The 14777-nt window shown below is 43.4% G+C and overlaps 1 protein-coding gene across 1 annotated transcript; it reads left to right on the top strand.

Moving 5' to 3' along the window:
* Positions 1-268: 268 nt before the first annotated feature.
* ism2b (isthmin 2b) lies at positions 269-11282 on the top strand. The gene is made up of 6 exons (XM_047573463.1): positions 269-978; positions 5069-5320; positions 6216-6546; positions 8375-8512; positions 8631-8699; positions 8902-11282. The coding sequence occupies exons 1-6, from the start codon at positions 868-870 to the stop codon at positions 9417-9419; spliced, it is 1419 nt and encodes a 472-aa protein (XP_047429419.1). The 5' UTR covers positions 269-867; the 3' UTR covers positions 9420-11282.
* Positions 11283-14777: the final 3495 nt, after the last annotated feature.

The following is a 14777-nucleotide window of genomic DNA, read 5'->3' as shown; positions in this document are numbered from 1 at the left end:
TTTTACTTGAGATACGAGAAGATGAAGTTTCTCAGTGAGATGCACACACACAAGGTGCGCCCAAACTTTCGGCTGGTATTGTGGTGCGTGTCCACCTCATAGGTAGCGTCTAGTCTGCAGCCTGTGGTAAATTCCAGCATGTGAACTCAACCTTGTACCTCATCTTGTACCTCAGTGGCCCTGCGCACCCCCCCTCCACACAGCTGTGAGTAATGAGCATCCCACCCCCAACACATTCGGCATCAGCCCTCTGAATGCGTGCGTAAAAGGCGAGTTTACCGAAACCGGTTGGCTGGGCGTTGCGCACACAAACACTAATACACGTCTTTTCCAACCGGTGGAAGAACTTCGGCTGGATAGCGGATTAACGCATCACACAGATATCTAGCAAAAGCATACTATGTGCTCCAGATGTAAATGTATTGGAAGAAAACACCCACCCACCAACGAGGAGTGAGTCACAGTTTAAAGTAGCTGAATAAGCGAGCGCCGGTGCGGACGGGGAGATTGTGCCTACGTGGGGTGTAGTGACTTCGTCCTGCTACTTAAAGCTCTCCCCAAACTCTGCTTTTTATGGGGGAGAGAAGCGTCGAGCTCGAGCCGCCACACGGACTGACAGTTGCTGCGCGAGGCGCCGGTGCCAGATATGGATAGCGCGCGGGATAGCTCAGGACGCTGGTGCGCATCTTCATAAAGTGCGACACTTACTTCGAGGGGGTATTAAACTTCACTTGTCCGGAGGCAAAGCCGGGGGGCGAACGGAAGACGAGCGACCATCTTCTAAAGCAGCAAGCCGAGTACAGAGAGGAAGAGGGCAAACTGTCCAGAGAACAGTACTTTTGCAGGTCTTCACGGGAAGCTTTAAAGATGCGTCAGGAGGTGGCGAGGAGGTTTCACATGCTGCTGGTGCTTTGGTCAGTGCTCCTCTTTAGCTTGGGGACGGGCTTTCCTACGAGACACAAGAATGTTGCCCACAAAGTAAGTTTTCTTTCTTTATGTGCGTTGCCTCGTTTTTAAATTATTCCATGTATTTATTGCTTATAAAGCTATAAGCAGTAAGTTTCAGTTAGCTGCCGACTCTTACAACCACACCTGCCACTCATTAAACCCTCTCCTTTAATTAGCTAATACTTGGAATTTTCATAACCTCAAATGAAGATAATTTATTTTTATATAAAAGTTCTAAAAAATGTATTTATTTATTTATTTATTTATTTTTTGCAATATGAAAACGCCACAGATACGCTGTAATGAAAGATTAAACATTTTTCTGACCCTTAAAAATACCGAATTAATCGTTAATAGCATATAGTAGTGTATCAACTAGCAATACGATTAACCGCCTTCGGGGAATATAGGCTAAGCTAGCTGTTTTGTTTGTCATATAAGAAACATGTGTTCTCCCTTTCTTTTAATGCGCTCGTTCTTTTAAATTTGAACTAAATGTCATGGGGGGAAAATGTTGGATAGAATTTGTCGACCCTGGCCATATTCAGCTGTCACCCTCAGTTTCCATCAAATGGCCCACTCAGCTAAATGACAGACTTTCCGCACCAGTACGTGTAGTTTTCTTTTGTTCCACTACTTTCTCCATGTATAGTAAGGCTTGCCATGGCTGGGCATACACCCTGCTATCATAAATCCCAACTCCCTACTCATACGCATGCTGTGCAGTGTCTTGTCTGTGTGTGTGTGTGTGTGTGTGTGTGTGTGTGTGTGTGTGTGTGTGTGTGTATGTGTGGTGTCTGCGAGAATGTTTGTGTTACACACGGACATATTTGGATATCAAAGTCTGTTTGTGTGTGTTTGTGTCAGGGTTCAGCTTTTGCCTTTGAACTCTCCATCTTGTGTGGCCTCCCATGGGTGCCCTTTTGGGACATACTCTCTCTCCCTCTCTCTCTCTCTCTCTCTCTCCCTCTCTCTCTCTCATCATCTGTCTGATTGATGTCAAAGCAAAAGAGACAGAGAGGAAAAACAGGGAGGGAAGAGAAGGGAATCATTAGTGAGAAGAAAGGGGAAGAAATCTCACTGCTGTGGCTTCTGTGACTGATCGTTGTATTCACCAAAAAGCAGCCGTTGGTGGCGACTCTGTACCTTTGCCTGTGTATGTCCCGAAGTGGTGGATGCAGAGGGGAGGTTAAAGCGGCTGCCCAGTAACGAGATGCTTATGTAACCAGAATAAGGCAAGCCCTTGGCATCTCTCACGCTGGAGCTGGGGTCAAGTGTCATTCATCTGATTGTTTACATTGGCTCTTTTTTGTGTTAATGTGGAATTTCCTGTTTTCGGCTTTACCCCCATGTCTCAGCAAAGAAGACGAAAGGGAGGAGGGTTGTGTCGAGGTGGCCTCTTTTCCAAACATTGGGACCTGTTTGCGCTCTCGGCTTTGTGCCCCCTCTACCCACACCAGCCTCCACAACCTTACCCCGATTCCACCGGGCATGCATTTGTTGTCCCGTTTCCATTTGCAAAAGATGGCGATCAAAGCGCGTCCATAGTTTATTGTTCTTCTGTAATGGTTTGGAAACAGCCAAGTGCAGGGGCCTTTGATATCTGCGGGTACATAAATCAGGGCTGCCACACTGCATGCCTTCCCAGTCCCTCAGCCCCACAGCCCCCCCTCAACCCCACCGGATCTTGTCCTCCCCCCCCCCCCCCCCCCCCCCCCCACCTCAGCCACTCCTGCCTCCATCCAGTCTCCTGGCCTCCTCTCCCCAATCTGAATGTGTGTCATCAGCAGCAGTAGCAATGACAGTAGCCCAAAACAGATCTAATTGTTTCAGTCACTTGAAAGCAGGACAAATTTCTTTGCCAAAAGGATTGTCAGTAATGCAGCCTCCAGACAGAGGTACCCCACTGCATCCATATAGTCTCCCTGTTAAACACACTGCATGCCATCAGCCAATGGGCCTTTGATCAGAAGAGCCCCACTACCGAGAGGAGGAGAACAGGATCAGAGAGAACGAGGGGGAGGAAGAAAGGAGGAGGAGAGTGATATACAGGGCGAAAGAATACAGGATCCAGATGTGTAACAAGATGAGATGAGGAGGGTGTGAAAGTATGTGGCCCCTCTCATGACTCCGGACTTAGTCTTTTTTATCTGTCTACGTGAGTCTGTTATGGCGTGTGTGTGTGTGAGTGGTCACTGCTCGACAGATTTGACAGGGATGTACTCGTGCTAGTAACAGGCACAAATGCAGAGTTGTGATGAATCGTGTATGAGGCTTTATTTGCTTCTATGTTGAACAATATTACCTCTTTTCTGACATTTTATCTAAAGATTTTTTTTCCAATAGAATCCACGTGTACACATTATACACATTATAATGGACGTATTGGCAGTGAGAAATTCATTGGTGTATTCCTATTTTGTCTTTGCACTAATGCTCAGGAAGTTGACTTGACTTTAAAAAGCAACGAACATGCATCACACAGGGCTGCTTATGCTGATGAATCTGCAGATTATTGTTTTGATTAGCTGATCAGTAGATATTGTCAAAAAATAATGACAAATGTCCATCTCAGATCAAAGGAATGTCTTAAGTTTTCTGATTTTGTTAGAACATTAGAACAGCCCTCCCATGACCTAGTGAGGATAAGCGGTAGTAGAAGATGAGATGAGACTAGAACATATACAGAGCTGTTCATAAAAGCAGGTATCTTTTTAAATTTAAATTGAGATTTTTATTTATTATTATTTATGCCCTTGAAATTAATTACGCAACAAATTGATTATGACTATAGTGGCAGACGGTTATTTTTCTGTAGCACAGCTAACAGTTGCATTCACATCATGCTCTGAAAACTGGTCCAAGCCAGTACAAGCTTTCATCAAGCCTGTGACTATTTTCTCAATTTGTAAGTTTAATTTGTGTTTGTCTCATGAAAATGCTTTGTGCGTAGTGTTTATAGCGACATTGTATCACTCAGTCTGTTCTGATGAGATGCTGAGTTTTCTTGTCAAAAAATGTTGTTAAAGTGTCACTGTGGATTTATTGGAACATCTGATGTTTACGCCATGAAATGTTGGCAAATTGTGCACACGCTTACAGAGAGAAACGTTAGGTGACTTATTTGTCACCATTTGTCGCCACCACTTTACAGATATCTGGGGAAGGGGGGCCAACTTCATCCATCATTTATCATGCCTGACAGACTTCGCGTCTAAACAGGCTTTATGTGTTCGCATTCTTGGATTTGACCGACCACATAACTTCTTTATGGCACAATCACAGGCAGCCACTGAAAAGTACGCCCTGTTCTAGAGGCCATAAACATAAATCATCAACTGACTGGTCATTAATTCAGACATTTCTTCTGCTCTTTAGCCCTCCAACTGCCACTGTTTTGCTGAACAGACCACAAGCTGGCTCAGGTCCAATCTCAGATTTTTATCTAATCATATGTTTGGGCCTTTTTATCATATTCAGGATGACAAAGGCACAAGTGAATGGCAGAGAAGTGTTCGTTAGAGGGTTCAGATATTTGTTGTGAACAGTGACAGGCACGGCACTAGACATGCTTCCTGTTACTCATGAAACATGCACTCCAGAGAATCGGAGTGTAATTTCTGTATTCTATATGGTACAAACATCCACCATTAATCCCTCTTAAGCCCTAAGATCAATGTGCTTTCCTTCCAGGTTTCTTTTTAAATCACCGTAAAACCTGAAAGGTCACATTAAGCCGTGGCTGTAGTGGTGGCAGCACAGCAGGTTCAGACATACTTGCATCAGCCCAGGGGTCCCACGCCTCCCAGGCCCTCTCATTAAAGCTAAAAGAGGATCTCTCTGGCACAGGACCCTCTTTGTCCATGGCCTGGATGCCATGACTGTTGTGAGGAAAAAAGAAAACGGTTGGTCACTTGGCTGGTTAGTTGGATGCCTCAGGGGCTTTTTTAGAACTGCTGACCAAGCTGTAAAGTGGTTGATGGTATCACTTATTCTTCCTGGAAACAGAACACTGGTTGTTTTTGTTGTCTTCAGTATGCCACTATAAATGATAGATCACTTGTTGTCATTAGCCCCTGGAACAGTTTAACTGACATCCTCTGTTTACCTGTTCTCACAGGCTCATGGTCACCCAATTCACAGTGGTGGAGTCCAGTATGTCCCTGAGTCTTTGGAGCAACAGAACCAGGTTCAGAGTCTGTTGCCTGAGCCCCACAGTCACCAGAGGAGGTGGTCTCTCCCCCAACACCGGTCCGTTGGTGTTCTTCCACAGCCTGAACCCGAGGAAGAAACGAAACCCTTCATACTCGATCTGAAGAACTTTCCAGACCTGGCCAATGCTGACATCAACTCCCAGAACCCCAACATACAGGTGAGTTGGGGAGACGAGAGTCACACATGATTAGGTCTGAATTTTTCCCTAGGGATTTCCTTGAAACTAGTAGTGAACATTTGGACCGTTGTATATGTTATTGTAATGATTTATTTCCTTAATGTGTAACATGAGCAACAATCTGTCAGTGAGCCTTTCTTGTTCTTTAATTTAAAAGAAACAAAGGAAAGACAAATCTGTAATCATCAGTGTCCGTTAAGTCTCCATCATTTCCATCTAAACTAACCCCAGTATTTTAGAAACTTCAACTTAGCCTTTCTGACTCTGGTCAGGGTAATCAGGATGTGGTTAGAGGGACATAACTTGTCAGCTAACATCTACATAAATTTGGAGACAGACAAAAATTTCCTGTAGCACACAACAGCAGTTTCCAAGCATCACACTTTTTTATTGTAAAATTTATTTGACAACACTTGCAGAAACATAGTTTTCCTCTCTACTGCATCCTGGCTTTCACATCAGCTGAAGTAGCCCCTTGGAGGTACTGTAGCATCTAGGATGAGTCATATTGAGGTAATGAGAAGTAGTTATCCAGAATAAACGTTCACATTCTCTCCCTGAGAGGATCTTTTGGTTCGCTGAGTGCTCATGTTCATGTCTGACTGGCTGACTTGGACCTAGGGAGTCGGTGCACTCACTGAAATACTTTTCCAAGGATTTGATATGGCTGATTTCTTGAGAAGAGCTTGCACTAAAGCTGCATAAGGGATTTGTGTTACTTTATTTTTTGCTACACATTATAATACAGTTACAACAGTGGATAGTTTTACCGTTAGGGGAGAGAAGTTCAGGTCCACAAATGCAGATACTGCTCATATTAAAGGTGGTCGTGTCTCAGTTAGGATTAACACAGGTTCTCACTTGTTCTTTGTAGGTGACCATTGAAGTGGTTGACGACCCTCAGATGGAGGTAGAGATGGACCTGGCCAAAGAAAAAGATTGGCTACCCTCCTCTTCCTCCTCCCCCTCTTCTACAGTAGATTGGCTCGGAGGCAAGAAGCTTTTCTGGCCCCTGTTCTGGAGTTACACTGACGCCGATTCCAGTGAGGACAGCAATAGCCGCTCAGGCATGGAGGAAACGGGCGAAGAAGAGGAGGAAGATTACTCTTTTGATTATGGAAGTGAGGAGCCCTTACCCAGTGGAGTAGGTGGAGACTGGGATGCTCACTGGAACGAGGGCTGGGATCCAGTACAGAGCTACTATGGTAGGTTTTGCCAAGTGGCACACTCCCTGTCTGCTAGTATTACACTATAAACAAGACTATTTCACATATGACTTCACCAAACTGTTTACAGGTTTAAAAGGTTGTCTTAACTAAGGAAAGATACAGGAAGTGAGGAAATACAAACAATGAATTTATCAAAACAAAAAGAGATGAAGATAATGAGATTGTCTGGAATGAGAGATCGAGAATGAGAGAAAATTAATGTGGGAGAGCAACTGAGTGGCTCAAAAAGGCTGCATGATAACTGTCTTCACAGTCACAGAGAACCAAACGATGCCAGCATGCGAGGCAGCAAGAGCACTCGACCGTAAGGACATTGCGGTTTATGGGTACTTTGAAGTCGACACTGGTTGTGCTGGTCACAGAGGCCTGTCTTTTGAAGATGGGTCCGATGCGCTCGCTAATGGCAGCGTGAGGCCGGCACTGTTTCCTGGGACAAAACAGCTCTCCGCTTGTGGACAATTAGAGGGCAGATTGGGAACATAGAATAACAGGGGCCATTTGGCCAGCCCTTTCATCCTTCCCCAGGACCCCTTGGACCCCCACCCCTCAGGCCATGGCGGCCCTCACTGCCCTCCGCGGCTAGGCCTTTTGAGTGAGTTCAAGAATTTTGGGGGGCTTTAAGGGCTCTGCATAACTTGTGTTGTGTCTCGACCTGCACAGACAACTTATTCAGTGGTAAAAATAGTAACTAATGGGAGAGATGGAGAAATGGGGTTTACACAGAGAAGATGGAAAAGAAAAAAGATGAAAAGAAAGAAAGAAATGTGAAAACAAGTGTGTGTGAATCTTGCTTACAATTTTCATACACAGTGTTGGGCTCTCCCCTAGAGCACTTCATTCTTTGAAGAATTTTCCCTTATAGATCTGGGCTTCATTTTCAAAGCTTTCCGAAGATTGTTTTTCCTCATTTAAAATGTAGTAACAGGTGTAGATTAGACTTATTTTCCCCGTTTTATACCATATAGACTTCATCTTTAACTGTTGTGCACATTGACGAGCCAGCAAAGGGCAACAATGCCTATTAAGTGGTCACATCTAAAGACTCGGTAAACATAAATCAAGAATGTCTCCCTTAGCTTCTTCTGTAATTAAGACTCTCCTGAGACCTCCTTCCTGTATGGCCACATGGCGAGTTGGCAGCGCCCACAAAGTAAAATTGGGTGCTCGCTACACCCAGGCTGGTATTTCTGCACCCACCTCGCCTTTAATCAAGAATGACTTGTTTTCAGTGTTATTAACACCACAAGGAAACATGGTGCGGAGGCGGAGAGCCACAGCACAGCCTCTCTCTCTCTAATTTTACTGGAGCCTTTTTAAAAAGAACATGGGTTTGCATGGGAAAGGTTAGATCAGTTGAAAATTGTCATTTGTGTGGACTGAGACAGTCAGGAAACTTTGAACGCTTACTCTGGATTAGAGTGTTGAAGCAATGCTGAGTTTATGTCAACACTACAAAGCTGTTTCCTGTTAACTTGGCTAAATGCTGTAAACTTTTAGGACTGCAGATGGAAATTAGCTTCTGCTAAATCTGGTGCGCCCATCTTTTCTTTTTTCTTTAAAAGGATTAATGTAAGCGCATGCTATCCTTAAACTGAATAAAATAAAAAATAAACTAGTGCTTGTAATCTTCACATGTCCCCAGAAGTATGATGTAGAGTTCTTTCTGTAATCGTCTCTTCGCCTTCTGGTATTTGTTAATATTGTGCTTCAAACTTTGCAGATGAATTTTCGTTGGACTGTAAAGTTACGCTTATGTTCAGTCTCTATCACTGACCATGTTTGAATTTTGTTTTGTCTCTCACAGTAAAGGACACAGATGAGTGGACTCCCTGGTCTCCCTGTTCAGTGACATGTGGACATGGTGAGAGGAAGAGGACCAAATCCTGCGGCTACTCCTGCACTCTGACAGAAGCCTCTAAGTGTGACCTGGATCCTTGTCCTGGTGAGATTACACTTCCATCTAAGAATTAAAAATGACAAACAGATTACAGAGATTTTTATATTCTGATTTGCCAGCTGGTTATTAATCTAAAGCTGACCTACCACTCTATTCTTTGTAGGTGATCTCAACACTGTGGTGGAACCTTTTCCTTTCGAGATGGAGAACGGCACTGAGCCATTTGGAACAGGTCAGTTTTTATTTAATGAGAAAGTAACAAGTTTCATTCGTTTAAAGGATCAGCAACGCATTTCACAACAATATTACCGTCCACCCTCAACTGTAGCAGGTTTCTTCAGTCAGATATTTACTAGAATTGTGTGAATATGATAGCACCTCCTTGGCAAATGGATTACATTAACACAATTTTATTGCTGTTCTCTTTCTTATAGAAGTAGACAGCTGTGAGAAATGGCTTAATTGTAAGAGTGAGTTCCTCCAACGGTATCTGCACCAAGTCATGTCTGAGCTGCCCGGCTGCCCCTGCTCCTACCCATCTGAAGTAGGGTATACCGTGGTTAGTGTCTACGATGACACCCACGGCCGGCCGTTTCGCTGGCGTGATGCCAGTGGCCCCAAGGAGCGTCTGGACATCTACAAGCCTTCAGCACGCAGCTGCATTCGTTCAGCACTCTCCAGCGACTCGTCCACTCTTGCTGCACAGCACTGTTGTTACGACGATCGCGGTCGGCTGATCACACGGGGTAAAGGCGCAGGCACGCCTAACCTGATCAGCACTGAGTTCTCACCTGAGCTACATTTGAAAGTGGATGTGCTGCCTTGGATCTTATGCAAGGGAGACTGGAGTCGCTTCCATACGGTGCGACCACCCAATAATGGATTGAGCTGCCCACAAAACCCCCATGACGATGTGTTCATGAATGAACTGGAAGAGGCCAGGGACTACTGAGGGACCGCAGCCAAAACTACCACTTCACTCAGAGAGAAGTCACAATGGCCCAATCCTAATTTGAGAAAAGACAGTGTAGCTTAAAAAGAAGTATTTCATCAAAACCACTCATCTGCCAATAACCATGCATTAATGAGTCGGTTGAGATTGGGAGATTCAGGAGTAATGGTGAAGTCAGGTTGTCTCAAGTTAGGATTTGGCGCAGTGCCCTGATGTCAGACTCGTCTCAACTGAAGTCAAATACACGAATGAAGAAAAAAACAAAAACAAAAAATGTAGTGTTGTCCCATCGCTTGCCAACCTGTTACACATCTGGCATGACATCAAGCCCTCTCTTTTTATATTTAGCACACTCTCCTGGGTGCTTGTAAGCATGATGTCTACCCTCTGGCTTCTTTTGATGGTGTCCTGGAGCACTTGTGATTGATAACTTATGGTAAACATTCCCGATCATGTTTCTCACAGGTTTTACATTAGGAAATACAGTATAACATGGATATGTGCAAGTTACATTAATCTAACAAACACAGTCCAACGGACATATATGATAACTATGCTGCTACAATATGAAATGCTCTAGGTTTTACAAAGGATTTTTAGGCAACAACACATCAGTACATCCAAAAGGTGCTGCATGCATTCAGAGTAATGTAAAGTCTTTTGAGACATATGATTGATTACAACCAGAGAGCTAAGCTAATCTATCTTTCTGTAGAGAATTATGAATAGCCTTTGGTCAGTAATAATACAGGAACCGCACATTTGATTTCACATGTTTCCTCACATTTTCTTTCACAGCCAGGAATAAAATCTATGATCTGGGTGCCAAAGAGATAAAAATCAGACTGTTGGTGCCTGTGTAAATAGAGCCTCCAAGTCTCTACAGTGCAAATGTAGGGAGAAAATAAGTTCTGCAGTGGTTAGATTGTGCTAATAGATGTGTCTCTACAATGTTCTCAGGGGGACTAAATGACCATGACAAACAAATTTGTTCATTTACCTCGACAGCGGCGCGCTATTGGACCTTGTACAAAGTGTATTGGGTGTGTAATCCAGAAAATGCTTTTGTTCTGTTTCAGAAAGCAGTTGGAAACCTTATAACTGAATAGTTGTTGTTGATGCGTTGTGTGGTAGGAAGATGTTGTTGCTGTTCAAGCTGTTAGGGTCTTTGGGTTTATGTATAGAACTTAATTGGGTAGAAAGGACTTCCCTACAAAACCAACATCCCTCAGAGGCCATACTTGTTGGCCAGTATTCTGGCTGACACAAAATATTCATAATGACAACAGGAACTAGGTACCTGTGCGCTCTAATACCTGTCCTTTCTATCCAATGTAATTCTATGGATGTTTGCTCCAAACCTTTTTTATTTCAGGAATTCTGCCTCCAGATGTGTATATGCGAACAAGCATTCACATTTTGGAATCACCAATTTTAAAGGAAGGCACTTTATTTCTGCCGTTTTGTCGATGATAGTGTTATTGTGAAGGGAAACTCGCCAGAAATGCTGCATTGTTATATGAAGGTGCATAATACATAGCAGTGTTCTGTTGAGAAAAGCATGATCTTTTTTTGTGATTTCTGAATCTAGTATTACATATATGGTGTTGTACAGTATTTATTTGTCTCTTTTTTTAAAGTTTGCTGAAGCTTTGAAATGAATCTATACTCAACATGGTGCACTAGTCAGACTGAAAAATGAAGGCACCCGTTAACAAAAGGGAAAACTCTTGCCTCGTATCACTTCATACAGCAACAACAGGTGTCTGTGTTTCATTCTGTGTTGTACTGCAGTGCTCTATGAATATGTTGATGCAATTATACTGAAGAAATATATATAAAGACCTTGCATTCATCATCTGACTACGTAATGTGTCATTTGTTTGTCCACACTTTGCAGAGTAGCTCCAGAGATAGCAGGGCATTGTAGAAGTACATACCAAACTATTCTGTATGCTCAGCACAGGAGCGTCACCTTAAATGTTGATGATGATTCACTGGATGGTGGACATAAGGGTCATTTCTTGCATCTACTGTATGTCACATGGGTTTTCATCAGGCCCCGAGTCTTTTCACTCCAAAGGGACATGAAAATGAGCACAGATTAAACATTTTGATGCTACAATGTAATTGTTCAGACAGACATGTACACTTTGTATGAGACCTGTCTCAGCAGCACAATCTCACTAGATCTGGCTACACAATACATTTCATTTGTACTATACTGACACTGACAAACAATAGTCCACGAGTGTCTGAAAAGTTATCTGTTATCAGCTACCTATGAAGCACATAAATGCATTTCTCAAACGTATGAGTTGTTAATTCCCTTTTAAAATATCCTTAATGATAAATACAAAGTTAGTCCACTAAAGCAAGGTCCTTCTATTATGTGCTGAGCCATGTCCACAGAGCCAAGAGAAGCTCTAATATTAATTTGTTTAATAATCTCCAAATGTCAGTTGTGGTTTGGTAATCAGTGTGTGCCCTGATGAGAAGTAATGAAACTGTGCCTGCAGAATTTCTTCAACCTAAATTAACTCTTCCACATTGAGCAGATCTTGAATGTAGCGATGACAGAATTAAATTATTCTTAAAGTAATTGGTGTTAGACAGCAGTCGACCTTTCATACCAACAACATCACACATTTCAAGTCTCCCAAAAAAAAAAAAAAAAAAAAAAAAAACTTTACCAAACAGGTACTGGACTTTCAAGTGAGAAATCCACAATAAAGACACATTATTCAAGAATGTGATTTTTTAATTTGTGGCTTTGGCTCAGAGTTTCAGGAACTAGGTTGGTTAGAAATTCCCTTAAACTTTAATCACAAGAGAGAGAAGTTGTCAATATGACACTAGAGGTTTTGCTCAATCGGTCAGGTCAGCGTTTAGCCCTGCTGTAATGCACATTTAACTTCTTAAGCCCATACATGCCCTAACTAACAACCACAATCACTATCATCCATCCCTGCTGTGGTTTTTCTAGGTTGATATATGCCTGTACCTTCATGCTGTCTGAAGCTAAACTCTTTCCAGAGGATTAAATAACAGTGAGATTAAAAGTTCAAAGGTCAGAGTATTGCAAATCCATAGGCTTAGGCAAACCAAATACTCCTCTCGGATGCTCTAATTCCGGTCGGCCATGATGTCTATCCTTCACTTGCTGCTCCCGTTGACCCAAGTGCTTAAAAAAAAAAGGAAATGCTCTTGCAAGAGAACTTTAGGTTGGAAAAGGGCCACAATTAGCAGATGATGTACTAATGGTATATGTATAGCTAAGGAGGCGCTTAGAATTCCATCTATCCATATGGCAGGGATCCACTGTGGAGAGAACAACAAGGAGCCTGGTAGGTCTACTATGGTCCTCCAGTGGTTCCTAAGCTGACTACAGATGAGTGCTGTGTGGAGGGAAGCCAGACACATGTTGACCACATTGCTGCCACAGAATAACAGATAAATAACCGCAGATGTGTAGACAGAGGAGAAAGCGAGGAGAGGGAAAACAGAGGGAGGAAAGGGGAACATAAAAGAGAGGGGAGTTTTCAAAACTCTGCGGCTGAAAGATGGTATCTGAAATTCTGAATGGAGCCGGAGTTTTTCCGGGCAGATGCATTTAAAACCCGGGTGAACGCACTTCACGGCTTACAGAGGGCACGTGCATCATATCATTTCGGAGGGCGTGTGCTGCGGTAACACCGACATTCAAGCCGACCGACCTCATCAATTTACCTTGATTGCATTTACACTGGACTGTCATTCAAAGTCCTGAGTTTTCCTTCACCTTCATTTTGGGCAGGGAATGTGTGTTGCTATGTGATTCATTTCTTTAGTTATGGTGCTGGTGGCCCAGGCCTGGTGCCAGCCCTCGGTGGTTAGAGATCTGTTTACTTTTGTAGGCTGGCAGGAACATGAGATTTCCTCTGGGTGCACAGCGGCTGCTCGACCTGCAAACAGCATGGCCCTTCAAATGCCTCTCTGTTAGAAGCTGCCTTCTTCCCCAACCTGTCCTTTCTGCAAGGGCACCACCTAACAAACACACCGAGTCTGACAACACATACCCTTACACAAAGCCGTACACATGTTTTCGCAGGTCAACTTAAAGTTTTCATTATCTGGGGTTTGATGGATCCCGTTCCTTGACCAGGCTGACACAGAGGGAGGCCTTGTCCTGAGACTAGACCGTGACTAATCTCTAAATAAAGCCTTTACCTGTGGAAAGCCAGAAAAAAACGGTAAGTACAGCTAGATTTTGAGCTAAATGCTAACACTGTGCTAGAATGCTTGTAATAACACACTGAGGGACACTGTTTACTGTGGTTTGAGTCAACGGTCAAATTCTGTCAACAGCTGGGAAAAGGACGGTGCAGCTTCAGTCTCATGTAAAAACCCGGCTAATGTTGGAAACATGTCACAAAGGGTCCTGTCAACTTGCAGTCCGTGCGCTTTCAGTTTGGCCGTGAATGCAGATACTTCATCAGCCAACCTGCAGACAGGTACGCAAGGTTTGCCATCCATTCCACTGTGCTCCCAGCAGAGACTTTCCTCTGAAAGAGATCTCTGTAAACCCTGCCGGGGGTTCTCCCCCTTCTAGTCAGGGAAGGTTCATCACAAACAGACTGTACCAAGGTTAGCGAATTTACCACAAAAATTCATTCATTCACAGGGTTTTGCTCAATCACAGTCTTCTCGCGGCCTGCTAGCAAGAACTTTGCGGCCCCGTAATGGTCCGTGGCCTGGGGACCTAAAAAAGAAAGACTGAAGGAAAACTTTTAGTCTCAAGCAAGTGTCTTCTGGGACCTCTGGATGACTAAGTTAAAATATATTATCCTGATTGAGGAAATCTCAAAGGAGGAATTACTCTTCTGAGTACGATGATAGTTTACAATACATTAATATTGTTGAGATATTTTACAATTCATTATTACACAACATGTTACACTCACTTGTGCCAAGATCTAAAGCAAAACACATTTAGAAGCCCAGTCAAACTAAAAAACAACTAGCAGGCTAGCAGTCAGCTACCAACTAGCAACCAACAAGAAGACACAAGCTAACTAGCCTAGCCAGCTGCAGCAGGCAGTATGTGGCACATCATTGGGTTTTTTTTAACTGCGCACCTCCCTCCACTGATATTTCATTAAGTTAGGTCCACGTCACCTCAGGAGTGAGTTCCAGCATCCTCTGACTCTATCACCCCCCTCCATGCTGCCAGATCACCAGGATCAATACATTGACTACAAGTCGGTAGGATCAATCCTCTGGGTACCATGAAAGTCTGCATCAAGATTTCAAACTGAGCCATCCCATGCATTGTTGAAATCATCTGGCAAAAAAACAAAAGTAAAAAATAACAACTAA

Source organism: Mugil cephalus, chromosome 21 (assembly GCF_022458985.1).
Source record: "Mugil cephalus isolate CIBA_MC_2020 chromosome 21, CIBA_Mcephalus_1.1, whole genome shotgun sequence".
Taxonomy (NCBI): Eukaryota; Metazoa; Chordata; class Actinopteri; order Mugiliformes; family Mugilidae; genus Mugil; species Mugil cephalus.
This window is presented reverse-complemented; position numbering and strand designations above follow the sequence as displayed.

What these genes read in the sequence shown, in the direction of transcription:
- ism2b (XM_047573463.1), top strand. Translation starts at nt 868, where the DNA reads ATGCGTCAGGAGGTGGCGAGGAGGTTTCACATGCTGCTGGTGCTTTGG. An exon ending in TCCAGTACAGAGCTACTATG is followed by an intron (nt 6,547 to 8,374) that starts GTAGGTTTTGCC and finishes TGTCTCTCACAG; the next exon opens with TAAAGGACACAGATGAGTGG. An exon ending in CACTGAGCCATTTGGAACAG is followed by an intron (nt 8,700 to 8,901) that starts GTCAGTTTTTAT and finishes TCTTTCTTATAG; the next exon opens with AAGTAGACAGCTGTGAGAAA.